Source organism: Scophthalmus maximus, chromosome 6 (genome assembly GCF_022379125.1).
Source record: "Scophthalmus maximus strain ysfricsl-2021 chromosome 6, ASM2237912v1, whole genome shotgun sequence".
NCBI classification, from domain to species: Eukaryota; Metazoa; Chordata; class Actinopteri; order Pleuronectiformes; family Scophthalmidae; genus Scophthalmus; species Scophthalmus maximus.
The window spans coordinates 10669436-10689393 of NC_061520.1; the positions used below are offsets into that span (position 1 = coordinate 10669436).

The following is a 19958-nucleotide window of genomic DNA, read 5'->3' on the forward strand; positions in this document are numbered from 1 at the left end:
TGAAAAAAAACAACTATTTGCCTGCTAGTTCCCTGAGATCCTCTGACTCAAACCTCTAGATGGTTCCTGACGTCAGAGCTAAAAGGGCGCGGCGAGGCAGCCTTTGTTAATTCCGCACCAAATCTCTGGAACAGTCTGCCCGAAGGTCTTAGGGGCATTAAATCGGTTGACATTTAAAAGAAACCACAAGACACATTTTTTTGTTTACCATCGCCTTCTCCTGAGGTGTTTTAACCTAATGGTGGTTCAGTTTTGTCTCATCCTGCTGCCTTAATTCAGTTTTATATATTTAATACGCTGCTTTTTTACCTGATGGCTGTTCTATCCCGTTTAATCTCATGTTATTTTATTCTTATTGTCTTTTCATTAATGTTTTTAACTGCTTTTATGTGAAGCACATATGTTGCATTTTATGCATGAATTGTACTATAAAAAAAAGTTCATGATTATTATTATTATGATATTATTAAAAACTGAATAAGAATGAGACATTTAAAAGATACCCTTCTTGGGTCATAGTTGAGACAATCACTTTAATGGCAATAATTACAGATCTGAGTCACAAAAATAGCAGTTAGTCTAAATAATTACATAGCAGCAGGAACAATCATAAAACATCTTTAACATCTGATTTCTTGCAAAGCAACAATGCTATTTCATAAATATTCAGTAGATAAATAAACTCTGATGGGTATACACTGTAAATGAAAACATGTTTGTGTATATATATATATATATAACAAAAAATGTATTGTACTTGGCTAATTATTTCACAACCACACAATTTCATCATGTAAGTAAACAAATGTCATCTTTCTATCTTACCTGATTTGATTGCTTGCTATGTTAATACTGTTGTATAGAACATATCTACAATAACACATCTTATATTATGTATGTTTTTTTTTTGTTCACAATTTTGAACTGTTTTACTCATTTGAGGAAAATCAGACCAACTGTACAAGAGCCTACATAAGTGTTACTCTCCGAACCCTCGTAGCTTATCATGTGGCCTCCAGCATTTCTTCAGACATTATAAAAACTGCCTTGTTGTTTAAAGGAGCAGTTTGACATTTTAGGAAAATGCGCCTCTTGGCGGAGAGTGTGACGAAAGGATTTAGAATCCTTCTCGTGTCTGTCATTTAAATTGCCTGTAAAGGCTACAGTCGGCAGCTGGTTAGCTTAGCTCAGCACGAAGACTGAAAACAGAGGGAAACGGCTAGCCTGTGTCTGTCTTGGAGGTAATGAGATCTGCCTTCCAACGCATTCAAGATTCGGACAGTAGCCAGGGCTGCTGGCGTTGAATTAGCCATGATTTTAACGCTGCCGCTAGTTGATGCTAGGAGGCAGAAAATCAAATAGGAGATTCAGTGCACATGTTTCTTTCCTCTCCTGTGATATCTCCAAAGTTGACAACTTCCTCAGGAGCTCTGAGGAAAAGTACACGCGTCCTGCAACAGTGGCTAAACAGTAGTACCAGCTGCAACCACTAGGGGCACAAAAGTTGTCTGTAGCCTCTTTAATTAACACGCTGCATCTTGTTTGTGTAATCCGTACAGAAATGCAAGTTTAAAATCAACAAATTACTGGTCCCAGGCATGAAATAGTCAGGCATTATCACACTACACTTCAGTTTTTGTAGCCGTTTTCAGTCTTTAACCAAATCTAAACTGTATTCAAGGGATAAATACTGTATAAGAGCACTATCAATGTTCTCATCTAACTCTCGAAAGTAAACAGTTTCCCAAAATGTGAAACTTTGTCCTTAAGATGGCGGCACACTACATCCACTTACACTGTGAATAAAACAGTCTTTCACTGTGTCCTCACCCCTGCTGAACACAACACTATTTGCCAATATGTGAAGATTGAGCAGAAGTCGGAGGAAATAAAGCTTCAATATGCACATTCAGTTCATCAGCCTCCGTTGAGACCTAACAGTCGTGTTCAGTTTACCAAGGCATTCTGAATGTGACCGACGATGAAGAAAACATTCAAATTGGCTGTGAATTTTTTTTTTTGCTGTTTGAAAGCTCTTTTCAGCAAAAAAAAAAAACCCGGTGGCTTCTCACAGCCAGTACATCCATCCTCATCTTATGAGTTCTGGTCGGCCTTAATTCTCCCGTCATTACTTGTTAATAAAGGTAGAAAATAACAGTCCTGGCCCTGGCCATCTTTCTTAATGACGAGCTCCATCCTTCACCATGCGCGCCCGCAGGGCCACAGCGGTCACCACGCTTCAGCACACTGCACTTCTCCCTTTCATCTTAGACGACACTGATCAATGCGAGATCAGAAGGCGAACCACTTCATCAGCTGCCTGTCCATGCGTGAGTGTATCTGAGGGTTTTTTCTTTCTTCTCCCTTCCCCTTAGCATGTAATTGGCTATATGCCCCGAGGCTAAAAGTCTAGTAATCACCGTGTTCAAGTCTCCTCTCAGGAGAATGTGCAGTAAAAAAGAAAAGACAAGTTATTTTACAAACCAGCCATTAAATGTAACACACATATATCACACAAGTAGATATTATAATTTTGAGTAATTGTGAGTATGTCCCGTCTAACAAGTGAGTTTTGATGTAACTATGGATGAACTCAGAAGGAACATTTCGGAGGGGGGACACAACTGTGATCCGCAACCTACAGTAAACCCACACCTGCATCTACATGATTTTTGAATCCACACACACACACACAGACACACACACACACACACACACACACACACACACACACACACACACAGACACAGACACAGACACACACACACACACACACACACACACACACACACACACAGACGTGATATACATGGATTTTCCATCATTATCACATGACTACCTCCAACAACTGCTGGGTTTTCTCTCACTATAGCCAATAACCAATATGTATCAAAACACCTGGAATATGGTTTCTTACAGCAAACTGTCATGACGTACATATACACTTCTGCAGTGACGACCGGGCAATCAATTGCAGAACGTGACAAAACTGCAAAGTTACTCAACGTCTATCTTACATTTTTAAATATCTATCCACTCTGTATGTGTAAAAGTGTTGAAAGCCGCAGCGCTCTCGCAATGTTAATTTTAAGGTTAAAGCTGCAAAGATTTAACAGTCTTAAAGTCTTAAGGTAATTTGTTTCATGTAACGGTGAATAACCAAACTCTCGGAGCGTGACTAATTCTGTTGTAGCTTTTCACGAGCTTTCGTTTATTTCCGACTTGCTCTGCTGTCGATCGGTCTGCAAGTTGGATCAGTTCACTGTATTTCTTTCTGAAGCGGCACAATGTCTTAGAACAAAACATCAGAGGAAAGACACCAAGGCAGCTCAGTGTCGAGTGTTAGTGGATGAATCACAAAGATCTGAAGGAGAAGGGTTAATTCAAGAAAGGGCGAAGCATTTAAAGTCAGCCATAAGTTTAAACCCTTTCACAAAGTTATGTTATGTTTTGTTTTTTTATGTAGCCTTTTCATTCATGTACCCAATCTGTCTTGGGCCACAGCAACAATAAGAACAAGTTACCTACTCACCCAGAGACAACACTTCAAACTTGATAACATACTTGAGCAAGTGTCTTTTTCTTTTACAATACACAAAATTCTTCAAGTTTTGCGACGAGGGTGTAGTCCAGGACCTCACCCATTTTTACAAACATCTACGGTATATCCAAATATTTGTCTCATCACTCTTCCCCCAAATAAACTAGAATATATCTTAAGCAGAATGTCTCTGTGGGTTTAAAAAGTAAAACTTGTTCTTTCGATTATAAGTCGTCACGAAAACCAAATATCCCACGAGTAAAACCTTTCACCAAACGCGACATTTCAGCTCAGGGTTCATGGTGCTGCCCTTTGGGCACTGGAACGCTTCTGAGAACGCTTCGAAATTCTGGAGAGATCCAAGCACCCTGTGGACAAAATAGAAACATTAAAGGTAGAGAAATAAAATCTAAAGTGTATCATGATTTTGAAGGAGCAAGTCCTAATAGTTTGATTAGTGAGTGGTGCTGCATTGATTGTAATGCTTTAATGAGGAAATGATGCTTTGAGAGCAGCGAAGGTGAAACAAAACAGGAACTGTGCACTGGAAAAAACCGAGACAATGAGCTGAAAGATGTTCAAACGTCCTGTAGAGCTCAAAAGACCTGCAGAGTCAGGTGGCTTTTTTTCTCTCTTCCCTTTCACATAAGACATGCACAATCAGGGGGCTCTATGTGAGGATACAAATGTCAACAAATGTTGCTTCGGATATTTTTCAGAACTGCCAGCCACCTCCATACAATTTCCGGCAAATGTCAAGTTCCACAGCGAGCGAGTGGGCGTGTTGATGACAGTAAACAAAATCGCTGGTTTCCACCGCGGGATTACGGCCGTATCCTGCCTCCTGCATGCTCTACACAGACGCCACCGAATTATCCGGAGATTTTCCAGCTGTTGTGAACGCGCCTGACACGGATAATCTCCTGCTGCGTTCGTCGTGTGTGAAAGGCAAACTCCAGAATATGTCTGGACACAATTTTGTGGACAAATTTCGAAGTTTGGAAACAGCTATAGAGGAGGGAGCTACATTGAACAAAAACAAACTTGCTGTATTTTCCATCCCTCGATGTCTTTCTAGAATGTATTCAGTAAAGACATCCATCAACATGATTTGATATTGCGATACAGTGACAGACACTTCATGAGATCATTTGAGTTTAATAAAGCCAGGGGAAGAAATGTTGTTAAATCTTCCACAGATCCCAACTTCTAAACCGGAGTGAGCAAATCGTTCTGTTTTAGGGTTTTTAATCTTGTCGCTTGTGAAAGATATAATGCATTTAACATTTAAGGGTTAAAAAACTATTTCTATTGGGCAGCTTGGTGGTGCAGAAGTTAGCAGGGTTGCCTCACAGCACGAGGGTTCTGGATTAAAAATGTATGGGGGTTAGGGTTACAAATTAGGGGTTTGCATATTCTCCCTGTGTGGGTTTTCTCCAGGTGCTCCAGTTGCCTCCCACAGACCAAACGCATGCAAGTGAGGTTTATCTATGACTTTAAACTGCCGCGCAAACCCAGAAACCCTCAAAGGATAAGCAGTATTGCAAATCGATGGATGGATGGACAATTGCTGATGCAGATTTAAATTAAATAGAGCACTATATTTTTAAAATTACTTTACAATAGGGTTTTTCAAAATCTTCCCAGTGCATTCCTGTGATGTTAACACCAGATCACACTGGAGCTCATTACCTGTATTCTAAGGGACTGTGTGAGTCCGTCTTGATGGACTGGCTGGCATACTCAGGCCGATAAGCACCACACCACACCTGGAAGACAGAGATTACAGCGAGAGAAGAGGGTGATTTGTTTTTAAAATCAATAATTAAACGTTTAAAAAAAGATTTTTAACTTTAAAGGTACATGATTTACTTTGGCAGCTCTCCTTCTCATCCCCTGTGTGTAGCTGAACACTGATTTTATCTGGGATTGTTTCAGCGTCTCACCCCCGGATCTTTTCTCTTTTTCCCAGTTGTCTGCACCGAGCATCCGCTCTCGACTCCAGATTTTAAAATGACTATCTGCCGAATATCTGTCTGCTGAATAACGCGCCTTCCGAAAGAAAATGTCGCCTCAGTTGTTCTTACTTACTTGGGCGAAGTTGAGAAAGAAAAGCTGCTTGTGATCCAAATCTAGACCAGGTAGACAAGGCTCCTGGCCCTCCATCTCCACCCACTTCAGATAAGCCTGTACACACAAACATACACACACAAAAGAAACTGATTCCAGATGTGCAGAAAGTTTATCAAAAGAGTTTTGAGTAAGTTGATATTTTATTAACGGTGAAATGTAGCTTAGTGCTTTTGCGGCGAACATCCAACCTTATATGCTTGACGAACGCCTCCGTTGTCTGCAATGTTCTCCCCTAAAGTGCTGATTCCACTCACCTGCAGCCACACAAACAGAACCATGAACACACGCCGACGTGAAAACGCTCAGTCTGGTGGTCACTAAATACCTGGTTCACCATAGTCAGGGATTAAAGCTCAGGCAAAACGCCTCATTTCACACATGCCACTGGGTGCTTACGTTCTGTCCGCCCGCAAGCTTCCAGTTGAAGTTGCCGTACTGTTGCACCATGCACTGCGACTGCTCTTTAAAATGCTCAGCCGAGTAATTACTCCACCAGTTTAGCATATTGCCATCCTTGTCGAAATTACGACCTGCAAGGAAACACAACGTTCGGAGTGAAGTGCCCGCTTGCCAAACATGGCAGCACATCTGTGTTGCTTGTTGTTCATGACAGACTTGAGATCGGCTGTGGTGATAAAAATGGCCGCGAACGATAAACTGTATTTAAACGTTCAGGTCTCACCGTTGTCATCAAATCCATGCGTGACCTCGTGTCCGATAACCATTCCTATTCCACCAAAGTTCAGAGCCTGGTGCTGGTGTTTACTGAAGAAAGGCGGCTGCAGGATCCCTGCAGGAAACACTGGACAGACATTGAACAACGGGAGTGAAAACACGATACGTGGCGGCGGCGCTGAGCCAGGGTTACAACAGCACTTCTAGCGACCTCACTGATTCCTGCGAAGCTCTTACCTATCTGGTTCCTGTTGGGCGAGTAGAACGCGTTCACCACCGCAGCACCAATGATCCACCTGAGGAGTGATTGAGGGATTGATTAAAAAGGGGGAAAAAAAGAGCACCAACTGCATTTTCAGCAGGGGGAAGGAATTGTAAAATTCGTATATGGAGCACATTTTGTGCCGTGAGACAATATATTTAAACCTTCATGTTCAATGTTCTTTTGAGCTGCTTGATGAGGGCACAGCACTTTTTTTCTTTTCTTTTCTTGTGACTATAAAAGCAGCAAATTGCAAAAGGACATTCGGTCCGCCATGTCAGTTTTGTTACATTTCGGCGAAGCACATGCTTGTTTGCTCTCCTGGAAACAGAAAGAGGGAGCACATTTCTGTATAATCCCCCTCACTTAAAAGAAGGAATTAGTGTTGCAGCACCAGATGACATTTTCAGTCACGTACTTTAACTGAGAGCACCAAGAAAAATCATTATGACTTTGGCTTTTACTCATAAGGACATTGTGTACGGTCAGATGTGTCAACAGCTTACAAGTCAGGATCAACTGGTTCTCTGAGCTTCTTCAGACTCTTCTGTGCTTCCGACTTGAGGTTCTCCAGTATGTTCTCAAAGTAGTGTTCCTCGCTAAAGTTTAGCTGGTAAGAGAAACAGGACAAATCAGAGATGTGCGCGTCAAAGTTTTTGCCAGAGCGGCTTGTAGAGATAGACTCCGTCTCTTACTCACATGAGAATACTCCTGGTCGAGTTTCAGGTCGCTCTCCTGCAGAATATGATCTGGATAACCAATGTGCTCCTTGATTGCCATTGCCTGCAAGAAGACGCACAGCAATCTGTATGATAATAGATAACATCTAGACAAGATGAACTCCTATTTTCTCCGTTTGACTACAAACTGCACCTTCTCTCTCGCTTTCTCTTTTGAGGGAGTGTCCATCCAGCTCAACTCCTCCAGTGTTTCCACGTAGGCTTTCTGGATCTTCCTGATGAGGTCACTGACCTGTTAACATTTTAACAACAAATACAAAGATTTCAGTCAAAAATTCAATGCAGAAATACATCTTCATATGTGTGGCATCTGGGTAAACAATGCTGCATTATGTGTGTAATAAATCGTGGGGGATTTTCTCAGAAATCCACATTTTATGGCACAAAATATGCTACTGTACGAAAACAAATTGCACTGACTGTACTTCTGACACTTGTGTTTTTAAGTTATACTTATAAATCCTCCTTGACATATTTTATATCATTACAACTGCATTTTTTTTTACAATTTTACCCAACATCCTCCAATTATTGGTGCCCACAGGTGGAGCTTGTTGTTGACAAATAATAAACAATTATATCTGCTCACAGCTACATTATAGTGCAATATGAGTGTTCTTCAGAATGAATCTCATAGAATTGAATTGTGTTTTTAATACTAAGTAAAACTGAAAGAGCATTTTGTTTGATGAAAGTATTGTTCATGTCTCACAACAAAAAAAGAGAGGAAATATTGACTCGTCAAATATTTAGCGACAAATGCAAGATGAAGCTTGAAAATTGACACTTCAAAGTCAATTTGGCGCACATAATGTATGTCGAGCCATTAACTTCTGCACACAGGCTCACACATCATAGTTTGACGTAAAAAATGTGTCGTGGTATTAACTGATTTCCATGCTCTGAGGAAGGGGCGTTTCTGATTGGTTCAACGTTGTTTTTATCGACCGGCGAGACTTACCATTCGTTTACTTTCTCCAGCAAAGGTCTCACGCACGTACAGAGCTCCAACTGCGTTCTCCATGCTGCTCTGCACGTAACGGACACATTCTCGCCACCAGGCATCCTCCACGGTGGTCCCGTAGAGAGTCTGTCCACACACACAGACACACACACGCTGGAAATTTGTTTTTGTCTTTTTTATTGGACATATATCTAAATTCTAAACCTTGGCTTGTGTCGCCAAACCATTGTTGTGTCTCCTCTATCTCTCTCCGATAACGCCAGAAAGCATTTTCCGCAGACATATTTTCTACATGCCCCCAGTTGCTATCTGTTTGGCTTCCTATCTCAACCTTGGGTCCTATGAATACAACTGTAGAGAAAAGGGCCCAAAAACAAGACAACTGACAATATTTGTCTATGTGATTGTCTTTTATGTACTTTTATATATGTCTTTTATGTACTGTATGTTCCTGTTTGTGTACTGCCTTTGTAACCTGATTGGCACTAAGACAAATTCCAATCAATTTAATTATGCCATGGCAATAAAGTATTGAATTGAATTGAATTGACTAACTCAACAAAAACACCCACGGTACCTTCCTGTAGCGAGCTCTGGCGTCTTTGAAGCGGCGGCTCAGGCTATTAACTCTGTCGATGATGAGCTGCCAGGTGAGGTAGTTCTGCAGAGTTCTGAAAACATAAACAGTTTGTTGTATTCAATTGTGCAAGATTGAAGGAAGCAGTTCCGTCACGACGTATGGCTTTGAACGCCACTCTCGGACGGACCTGACACTGTGTCTGGTGAGAACGTCATTCATCTTCTCAAGGTAGGGAGAGCTGTACACCACCACCTCCTCTTCCAGCCGGACATCGATAGACACACTCGACAGCACACCTTGGATGAACTGTGTCCAATTAAAACCCTGGAAAATAAAACGCAACACATTGTTTGTGTGTGCCCATCCAGGACTTTCCAGAGAATTGTTCCCGGTAACTTTTGCATTTTTCTTTTTTTCCAAGAAAAGTGAAATCTCCATTGATTATTCACTGGACATTTTAAAAAAAACAACCAAGGTATTCTTTTATTATAAGCTTTAAATGTGCTGTTAGACAAATGCTGTCACATTTGGACAGTTTCCCCTCCTTTTTTTTTTTTTAAATGAAAACTAAAAAAATTCAAAACATTATTTAAAAGTGCATTATTTATTGCATGTATGATTTGCATTACTAAGTTTAGGATGTATGATTTTGTGACAGATCAGTACACCTTGTTCATCAAGTGGAAAATTCCTCATTCACCCATTCAGTTATTCCAAAAGCAGCAGTGATTCGAACCAGTGAAGTGTCTGAACTCTGATCATGTAATGCCCAAGAAAGAAGTGAGATCACACTTACATTTAAGCTGAATGTGCTCTGAAGTTCACCAAGTGTCATCTTGTTGTAGAGAACAGTGACATCTTGCCGCTCCTCGGCTGGTGATGTGGCCTGTCCAGCAACAGGAAGGGGAAAAAAGCCGTCTATAAACTTATGCTTGGATTTATTCACAAAAAGAAAAAAAAAGGGTCAGAAGCTTGGCTGTTCTCCCTGGTCCATACTAAATTCAACTTGGTTCTCCAGTTTACAGGAAACAGAGAGCAGTTCCTTTGTTGCTCATTGTTCATCTTGTCATTTTTAATTTTCCTCAGCCCCGGTCCCAAAACTCCATTTCCCGTTGTGCCTGGCACTCACATTGGCGATGTCTGTCTCCAGCTCCAGCACTTGCATCATTTCCTCCCACACTCGGTCGTCATCCTGTGTCAAGTTCTTGTCCTCTCGGGTTATCTTGGCGATAGAGAACATGAAGTGTAGGTAGGCCTCTCGAACCTGCGGCACAATCAACTAAGATGAAACATTTGTCTCCGCAGCAAAATCAAGGTTGTGTCCGGAAATTAATTTTTAAGCTCGTCAAATAAATCCATACGGACATCTTCAAATAAAAACGGAGCAGCATGTCGTCACAATGAACTGTTTTCATCAAGACTATTCTGTATGAAATGTTCCAACGTTTTTGCCTCAAACAACAGTCAATTTACCTCAGTTGTACTGAGTCCATGAGTTTTGGAGATGGATCTTTCAAAATATGGAAATATAAAACTATCTACACAATCAGATGAATGGGGAAATATATCTTTTTGTGATCTTTTAGGGCATCACCTTCTTGTAGTTTCCATCATTGAAGTAATAGTCTCTTGATGGCATTCCCAGTCCCGGTTGGTCAATCTGTTCAATATACAGGAATAGCAGTTATGCGTTTGTGCACGTTCATGACAGAATAGTAATTATAAACTTTTTAAATTCTTAAAACATATTAAACTATCAATATAATTAAAAGATCAAGGCATAAGATACGTCTATATTTCATAATGGTCAAAAAATCCCATGAAAACCATCAGCTTATTTGGTCTTACTGACAAATATTATCTGATGCAGCTTATTCCTCTGTGCCATTTACTTCTATTAAACCACTGAGGGACATATTTGTTCTTTCTGATGAACATGGACATTGTAGTTTAATAACACAAGATAAGATAAGGGATAATATCTATCCCATGCACGCTGGGGAAATTCACTTGTTACAGCAGCAGCAAGAGTCAAAGGCATCAGGGACGAGGTAGAATAACAAAATATGGCAAAATACACAATAAGAATTGTGGAAAAAAAAAGTAGTGCAAGTATCGCCTTATGGAAGAAATCTAAAGTAGTCAGTGGTTAGGATTGGAAAAAAATATGACTGACATGTACAGTGTTGTATGATTGTGCAGTAGGAAAAAAAGTAATAAATATAAGTTTGTAAATATATATAGAGCACAGGATGACAACAATTGTCTTGCCAACAGTGTGGCAAGACAGTAGTACAAGTAGTTTGTTGTGATGTTGTGATGAGACAACATCAGCGTCCTGCTGCCATAAATACTGTGCAGAGACTAAATGCATGTTATTCTACAGTTGAAAATAGATCCCAACAAGTGCATTGTTTACTCCCGTTCAGGTCATGTCTGCATTTTTTTTTAAAAACCTAGATATTTGTTGCATCTTCAGTAAAAAACCGGTGTGCTCATAGCGTGAGTGGCATAGACAGGGAGGTCCGACAGTATTTAGCGTCAGAACAGAACATAAGATCTGGAGTCATTCCAGCGTTGTCTACAATGACTGCATGGTGGTCGATTGTGCCACGATAAAGAGTGACCTTACGTAAATAACATGACTCCGAGAGTCGCGGTCATCCGTCCACACGTACATGTCCAGCAAAACTTTCTTGTGGAAACGGGCAGTGAGTGTGGCCAGTGTGTCCTCGAGGCTCCACGCGTCCTCTGCAAACAGGAAAACATTGGCACTTGATTCAAACGCGTTTGTTCAACATAGCAGGCTGCAGAAACCTGTGTGTGAAGATATGCGTAGATGGTGCAGGTTGAGTCACCGCCGTCCGTGATTGCGTTTAATTTAAGTGGCAAGAGCAAGGAGCTTGGGGGGGGGGGGGGCAGCGTGGACTATTTAAAGCCTCCTTCACGGTTCTAATTGACCTGCTCCACACCTCGACTGCTCCACTGAAGAGCCTGGCCGGACTCTTGATCATGCCAACAAAGCTCGCGCTCAGCAATTCAGGCCAGCCACACGGGCTCTGTGTGTTTGAGTAGGAACACAAGTGCTTGTCTGTGCGGATGTGTTGCATCTGCACATGTGCCTGGTTGTACAGAGGAGACTGTAGATGGTGGAGATGTAATTCTACCTGTCGTGGTGTTCCAGTCGTCTGACGCCACAGGCCAGCCTCCGATACTCTCCATGAGCTTCAGGAGGGGCTGGGAGTCACGCTGCTCTATGAGGCCTGCAGGTGAAATACCACATTATGTAACATATAACCACCACCACAGCAGCAACAACACTGCAGTCTCTCCACACTTTATCATTATTGATTCTGAGAGTTCACTCTCAGCTGTTGATGAGAGGTTGACAAAAACAACCTCACTCGTCTGAGCACAGGGGGAAAATACAGCTATGCCTTCTTCAGTGTCCAATAGTCCTTCAGTTTAATAGTTAGATCCTTTGCAATTTTCACTGACGAGTATCAATCTACTTATTACCAGGACCCACGGACACTGAAGAAAACTGCACAATGCACACTGAGGAAGGCAAAAATGAGAGTTTTTTTAAACCTCTAAACTCTTAAGTTTTCAGAAAAAAAAAATGTAAGTCGGGACATTCATATTTCCAGCTGGGTAACTCCATCTTCTGAGCAGAGTTTCTGCAGGTCATGCAAATTCTTCAACTGCATTTGATTTGGTTTCCTCCCAAATGCTGTATAGAAGGAATTAAAAACTCTTAAATTAATATTCAGTTAAGCCTCAGTCAGCGCCACCAGACGTGTCAACGTGATCTCATGTGACTGTATATGAATTTGCCATTTTGAGGACACTGTCACCACTGCTATATACAGCTGCGTAGAAAATGTAGCAAAAGACTTAAATTTGATTGATTGACCCAGGCATCATCTGTTTATGTCACTTATCCAAGTCCAGGTTGAATTAATTCATTATGTCTAAAAAACATGCATTAAAGCATATTGTCATATATTTCTGGTAATTACTGGAAAACTGTTATCCAAAATAATGGATCATTCTAAGCCATATCATCCCTTCTGGTTTCACATCATACTTTCATACTTGATCAGCAACAGGCATCAGATTGTATTCTGTATCGTATTAAAAAGGTCTGTAATAAATGGCTGAGGAACACTACTCTTTTGCAAGTTTTCTTGACTGAGTGATGAGAACCTTACTGTCGTTCAGGCAGGAGCTGTAAAGGATTTTGGCCTTTCTGATGGCATCCCTGTCCTGTACATTCTCCGTCTCCAGCACACCTGCAACAACAAAACAGTTCCGCTCTGAACGAAACCCACGCAGAGCTCTGCATGCCGCTGCCCACTGACCACTATAGATTAAACCCACGACCCCGGGGCATTGTGCGAGTGTGCCGGCTGACCTTTGAGGACAATCTCCAGCTTGTCCCTCAGAATGTCAAAGACACTGTGACGGGAGCTGGTCTCCGGGATGACATGGCGCTCCAGCCAACCCCCGCAGGCGTACTGGTAGAAGTTATCGCAAGGCTTCACGGACTTATCCATGTTCTGCAAGAGCCGAGCCGCTTTAAGGTGTCACAGGCACAAGAGAGCAGGGAGAGAGACAGATGGACAGGGGGGCGAAGGTTGTACTCTTGACTTTGTTCGCAAAATGAACCAGCGGGGATGCAATGGAAAAAAAAACACTTCCTCTCACCTGCAGTGACACAGTCCGAAGTCGTGCACACATTGTTGAGGTTGGAGCGAAACAGCTGGCCTGGGAAGATCAGTGTTGACACTCATGAGCGAGAATGTGGACACCCCGACTGAGACGGGGGGGGCTTGTTGCTGTGTGAGAGTGTAGAGCTAATTCTGACTCCTCTAGCTCTACGGGCTGTGTGTGTGACAGGCAATGTCTGTGTCAGCAACAACTTTCACTTTTGTGTGACGCTGCTGATCAGGCAGTAAAGGGAATTAGAGTATTACAGTGACTGTCAGAGGAGCAGCCTTGAATGTGACCCACGCCAACCCACTTGGCCCACAGTGTGTTCTGCAGTTCAGTTTACAGGATTAAAAGACTCACCCTCTCGTGTGGAGCTCTTTGACACACTGGGCCTGTTAGATTGTTCTGAGTCAGAGAAACGAGACAGTCAAGACAACTTTATAATGCATTATGACGATAATTGCGGCGGCTGGTAACATTTGAGCAGGAGAAAATACAATAAAGTTTTATGCAGCATTACAATTGTGCCGGTAAACCTGTAAAAAAAGAAATGAAAATTATATTTTCTCATAATATGACTCCAAAAAAGAGACTGTAGCTGCAGTCAAAGGTTAGTTAAAGGTTAGAAAGGTCAGAAAACATTGTTGTTACGGGGAAAAACTTATCCCATGACATATGTCCATTACTTTTGTGTGAGGCATATCATGGTCATTTTAGAGCGGTTCCTATGGCCACAATCATTCCCCATGTCAAGAGTAGACACTTCCCTAGTTGCCACCTGTAATATCTGAATCTTTCAACAGTAAGCCTGACAGAGCCTTTACCTTTTACAACTGATGTGTAGAGGACTACCAGCCCGGCCAAGGCACAGCTGACCAACAGCAGCAGCACGGACAGACTGATTTCTGCAACAGTCCAACGACGCTTTCCAGGTTTACTTGATTTCTCCATGATATCCATTTGACTTTCGGATTTGCCCATATTCCTCCCGACTGCCGGCTCTGTGGGAGAGACACGTTTAGAGTGTGGGAGGGTCCAGGCAGAGAGATACCAGTGTATGTGTGTGTGTGTGTGTGTGTGTGTGTGTGTGTGTGTGTGTGTGGGCTGTGCAGTGATCCATCGGTAAACTGTGCCAGCTGAACTGCAGTGAGTGAGCTTCAACTGCTGAACACTTACAACAACTTCGCTGACTGGGGAGTTACAAAAAAGCTTTATAGCTCGTAGGTCTTCATTCCCGCTGATTCGTTTATTTTTCATCCTCATTAAGTCATCTTAATATGAGAGGATTTTAAAAGAAAAGGAAATGGTCACTTTAGTAGGAGAGCTTCATTGTCTAATGAAAGAAATTTTGTGTCAGGACATCCAAAAAGGAAATTATTACAGGGATAAGAAATTAAGCAAATTTGTGTGACACAAAATTCTGTGTCCTTCTTGCATTTACATGGGAAATGTTAAAATATCTCCAGTCCAATCAAAATCCTTCGAATAAAACCATCCAGTAACCAGAACTGGCTCATTTTTGGACGGCCACTGGGTAAAAAAGCTTAGAAACCAAAAACACAAGACACACAATGTGTCATGGGGGTTAGAAACTCAGGGTACCTCAGATCTTTGAGCTACACATTGGTCTAGTTCTTTATCTCTTTAGAGGACAAAAACACTTTGAAGCAGGTCTGTATCAATACACACAGTTTGCCCATTTTAAAGTGTGTGGACTATTTTTCACATATGGTCGAGCCATAATGTCTCACTGTATGAGGCCTTGGTTGTTGAACTGATTAGATTACCGTAATAATGGTGGTTCCACAGAGCTCAACCCACCTGTTTCCATAGCCTGACCATATCCACTACATTCTGCTCTGTGTGTGACTTCATTTTAGGCACTATTTCTCTCCTAATCATCAGGGCTCCATCTGTTGTTACTATGGTCTCGGAAAGAGAGCCATCGTGTACAGTGGATGTGACATTTATGCTGGAAAACAATTCGGTAAATTAACCATTAAAGTTAACGCGTGTCTTTCGGTTGTGGAAAAAGACACACGTACATGCACACATTCACAAGCCTGTGCAGTAATTATGCATGAGTGAAGACAATATTGCAAATGAGCATTTGTGCAGAGGACGAAACGGCAATCACCCGTGGCTTTCAGCAGCATCGCTTGGCGCCTATTCACTCTGCAGCACCTGTTTCTCCATAACCAGCCCCATTGCCCTATCATTAGTCCTGACAGGGGACGGGCTGTAAATCAGAAGTTCACACTGCTGTGGCCCATTAGCCCTTCCTGATGAATACTCAAGGGCACATATCTGGCACTGCAGCGATGAAGAGCAGACAGGGGCTTGTTAGAGCGTCACTGCCAACCTCAGCCTCCGATTGCACAGTAATGCTCTCTGAGGCGAAATCCTGGCTTATTGCATTAAAGACAGGCCGCTCTTTATGGAAAACTGTGTGATGATGTGCAGTCTGCCGTGTCAACACAAGATTTGTTGCCCTGTAGGAAGAGCTATATACATCTGTACGTCATCAGAAGGCTATGCTGCCCTTGTGTCCAACCCAGGACACGGGAAGAATCTATTTCTCAAATATCTTAATTAACTGTTTTAATAAATAACCACAAACACGGTATTAAGTCGATGGCACATTTCCAGCTAAATACTTCATATTTTAATCCTCTGTAAAAATGTAATTTAAACCCACAGTCTTTTTTTGGACCACAAAAAAAAAAAATCAACAGCATTTGCTGTTTTAAACACATTTTTAAACACATGACAACCAGGATCAGCATCTGGTAAATGTGCTTCTAGTGCTGAAAATGTAGCGGTTGATTAGACTTAACCCGAAATCATCAAGCATGTTGTCAATAATCAGGGCATGGAGTACATCATCAGTGCGTCGAATGCTGGGTTTATTTATACATTTATGAAGGAACGGGTCTTCATACCCTTTATAATAATGGCAGTATAAGAACTATATTTTTTAAAAATGCCATGTGATTTTCTGTTGTTATAAATTCATTTTCCCTAAAGAATGTTTTATTATTTAATTGAGGGAGACGTAACACAACCAAATATACAATAGAAGTATGGACTGAAATAAAGTCTTAGTCGACAAAATCAGTTGAAAATCTGTTATGATCGCTGTTCTTTTCTGTGGCAGCTACAGTAATGTACTGTCCTTATCCCCCTGTGCACGCACTGCTTCCCCTTTAATGAAAAAGACTATAGTTTTCCTCTTTGTCAACAGAAAATGTACAAATAATCGTGACAAAGAAACCCACAAAATCTGAGAAGTAACAGGAGGAAACAGATGGAAAACCGGTGGATGAAGATCTGACTGTTTGATGAAATGGTAATGTTCAAGTGCTTTACAGTGACTGTGACTCAGGGCTCCAGTGAAGCAGCTGAGGCACAGTGAATGAACAGAATAGAGTCAAAGCTACACCATATATTAGTAATATCTCTTTTAAATTGTGCTCAATTTAATCTTAAAAAAAGGTGGTTAAGATTTGTTTAAAGTTGATTTTCCAAAAGAGTGACAGACCAACCATATTAGACATTGTCACCTGTTAAATCAAAATACATTTGTTTTTACCTGAGTAGCAAATTGTCCTAAACCAGATGTCATGAACAACCTCTGTGTAGCCGGAGACACAAAACCCAGGATAAAGGGGACCCAAAATAGCAAACTGCTGCTTTCTGCTGTGAGTGCAAGGTAACGGTTGACCCCAAGAGCGATCTGCATTTTTATCAACTGCAAACACAAAACACTGGCAACAGAGAAAGAAGTTGCAGTGACAACAGAAAAAACAACATTCTCCAGTTTTGTGTTTGTGCACCACGACGCGATGCTCAGGAGATGTACAACCAGAAACTTTAGACTTATTCAACTCCACTAAATCTCCATTATCGCTTTTTGAATCTGTAGAATTTAGCAGTGGAGGACATTTGTCAGCTCAGCTCTACTTTACTTGTTGGTGACAAGCTTTTTAAAGCACACGAGAAACAATCATGATGTTCTTACTCGTATTGCTGCTGATCCACTGATCTTATAGTCAAAGCTTGTGGAGGCCTGGTTTTATACTGGACCAGACACAACAGGTTGAGAAGGCAACGTACTGACATTAGTACAGAGCTGAGTAAGAATCAGCTCACAGCATCACGAGAGGTGATGCACTGATGCACGTGCGTTTGAACGGTGAAAATATGGAAAGACAATGAGATCAGTGACTGTGAATCTTTGAACTGAACTGGACAAAACGCTTCGATTCGGCAAAAGGGAGCTGTCACTTCCACTTCTACATCCAGCGTCACTAAAGCGAGAGAGTGACCGAGAGAGAGTTGGAATTCATCAATCGCTTTTCTGTTCAAATCATTTTACGCATCATCTGCCTGTCTTCAGTTGACTTTGATATTGTTGATGAAGTCATAAATGTTTTGTTGAGTGTAGTACAAAACTAAGCCTCCATTAGAACTGTTAAGAGGCTTCACCGCTCTGAATCCAGCTCTTGCCTGAGTCTCTAACAGCCACACAGCTTTTAACAAGGAAATATGATTTATTTTTATTTTTATGAAAAATAGGTTTCGTAAATGAATCAGCTCTTTCAATTTCAAGTCCATCGAAACATTGCTCCAGGAGAAAGGGGCGGCACATCTGAAAGCTTTTTTGAACACAACTCTGCTCTAACGCAGTACACAAACATCTGGAGAACATTGTGAGAACGTGGGCCACACGGTGGTTTTTATTTCTACACCGGTAAGCACACAGGTAGGCAGGCACGAGGGACAGGAATGCAAAAGGTTACGGCATCAGCGAGGATTCAGTTCACTCAGTTGTTCAGTCCGCCTGTTGATTTGTAATAAATGAGCGACCTCCATGCAACACAGTGAAATATTATAGTATAATCTAAAAGGTAAGAAGTTCAGTGTGTCAAAAATAGAAAGTGAGACTTCTGTGTGAAAGTGTTTTTATACCGGTCACCTTGTTTTAAGCACAAAATGACTAAATGCTGCTGTGTCCGGTGACTGGACTTCTCTGAAGTTAGTGCTCCAAAACAAAACAAGGATTAACTCTGGGGTCAGGCTGTGCCTACGATCTGCACACTTTCTCCAGTTCGGTGTTGATCACTACTGACCACAACACCCTGTCAGTGGCCACATGTCAACAACATCCGACCCAATCCAAAAATCCTGTCCTTTCAAATCTGTCCTGAGACAATCCGCCGCCACCTTCCCACCTCTGAACCACCTTCATTTTGGCACCAGAGCGCAAACAGGAATCCGATCTAAAGGATCTAGAGGCTTACCGTTGTGTGTGGATGGTACCTGAGTCCCTGAGCCGTTCCCCCACAGCGCGCGCTAATATCTCAAACACCCCTTCTGAGCATCCACTCAGAGCTGGTGTGTGGAGAAATGAGTCTGTGCTGCGGGTTGAAGGAGACGTTATCCAGTTCAGTTCAGTGCTGCTCAGGGAATGAGTGAGGCAGCAGAGAGAGAGAGAGAGAGGGAGGGAGAGCAGGAGGGTGAGCAAGAGGGAGAGAGAGAGAGGGGGGGGGGGAGAGAGGAGACAGATGGGAGGTGATAGTACTGGATTGTTTTCGATTACATGACTGTGAGGAGAAAATTGTTGGGGATGTGTGTGTGTGTGTGTGTGTGTGTGTGTGTGTGTGTGTGTGTGTCTGTGTGTGTTCGGAAGGGGTGAGGTGGGATGGGAGATGTGTCTGTGTGAGTCTGAGGGGTCAGCATGGTACCTGATGAGCTACAGTGAGCATCAGCTTCTTTTTCTCAGTGTCCTCAGCTGCCGAGCGTGAAGATCTGGAAATCTTGCAGAGCCACAAAAGACATGTTGTTTTTATTACAAGTGCTCTGCAGATTACGTAAAAACCTTTTATCTAATTTTAAAACCCCAGCGACCAAAAGGTTGTGAATCTATGTCCTTGCTGTTGTCATCCAAACCAACACCACTCACCACTCTTGCCCGTGTCATCCCTCTGTCCTTTGGAGCCGAGGAAGATTCGTCTTCAGGGAGATCGCCGATGCCCGCGGTGTGCCTGGTGGGGATCTGAACCCTGGCCTGATGTCAGATTGAATTGGCATGGCGCCCAGGCTCATTATCAGCCTGATTAACCACACTAATTAGCTGATGATAAAGAGAGCGCGGGGGCCACAGTGTGTTTGGTTGATGCTCGTAGGCGCCCAGGGTGCTCAGGTGCTGTCGCTGCTCAGGACAAAATGAGGGTAAACAAGATAAGCGGAGAGTGATTTCAGTAAAAAAACATATATTTAAGATGCATTAATATGTTAAAGATCCCCTATAATGTTCACAAGCATCATCATCTAAGATTATTGAA

At 42.1% G+C, this 19958-nt stretch overlaps 1 protein-coding gene across 1 annotated transcript; it reads right to left on the minus strand.

The window, feature by feature from the left end:
* Positions 1 to 508: 508 nt before the first annotated feature.
* Positions 509 to 19080, minus strand: mmel1 (membrane metallo-endopeptidase-like 1). The gene is made up of 24 exons (XM_035630639.2): positions 18915 to 19080; positions 14436 to 14612; positions 13972 to 14016; positions 13606 to 13665; positions 13313 to 13474; positions 13110 to 13190; positions 12063 to 12158; positions 11528 to 11646; positions 10490 to 10555; positions 10025 to 10159; positions 9692 to 9781; positions 9083 to 9219; positions 8893 to 8986; positions 8313 to 8441; positions 7485 to 7583; positions 7311 to 7394; positions 7118 to 7221; positions 6587 to 6645; positions 6357 to 6476; positions 6071 to 6204; positions 5863 to 5928; positions 5633 to 5728; positions 5234 to 5310; positions 509 to 3909 (listed from the first exon to the last, which is right to left on the minus strand). The coding sequence occupies exons 2-24, from the start codon at positions 14590 to 14592 to the stop codon at positions 3810 to 3812; spliced, it is 2310 nt and encodes a 769-aa protein (XP_035486532.2). The 5' UTR covers positions 14593 to 14612; positions 18915 to 19080; the 3' UTR covers positions 509 to 3809.
* Between the last annotated feature and the right edge of the window lie 878 nt (positions 19081 to 19958).

What these genes read in the sequence shown, in the direction of transcription:
- mmel1 (XM_035630639.2), bottom strand. Translation starts at nt 14,592, where the DNA reads ATGGGCAAATCCGAAAGTCAAATGGATATCATGGAGAAATCAAGTAAA. An exon ending in TTCGGACTGTGTCACTGCAG is followed by an intron (nt 13,475 to 13,605) that starts GTGAGAGGAAGT and finishes GACACCTTAAAG; the next exon opens with CGGCTCGGCTCTTGCAGAAC. An exon ending in CTGGAGAAAGTAAACGAATG is followed by an intron (nt 7,584 to 8,312) that starts GTAAGTCTCGCC and finishes AAATGTTAACAG; the next exon opens with GTCAGTGACCTCATCAGGAA.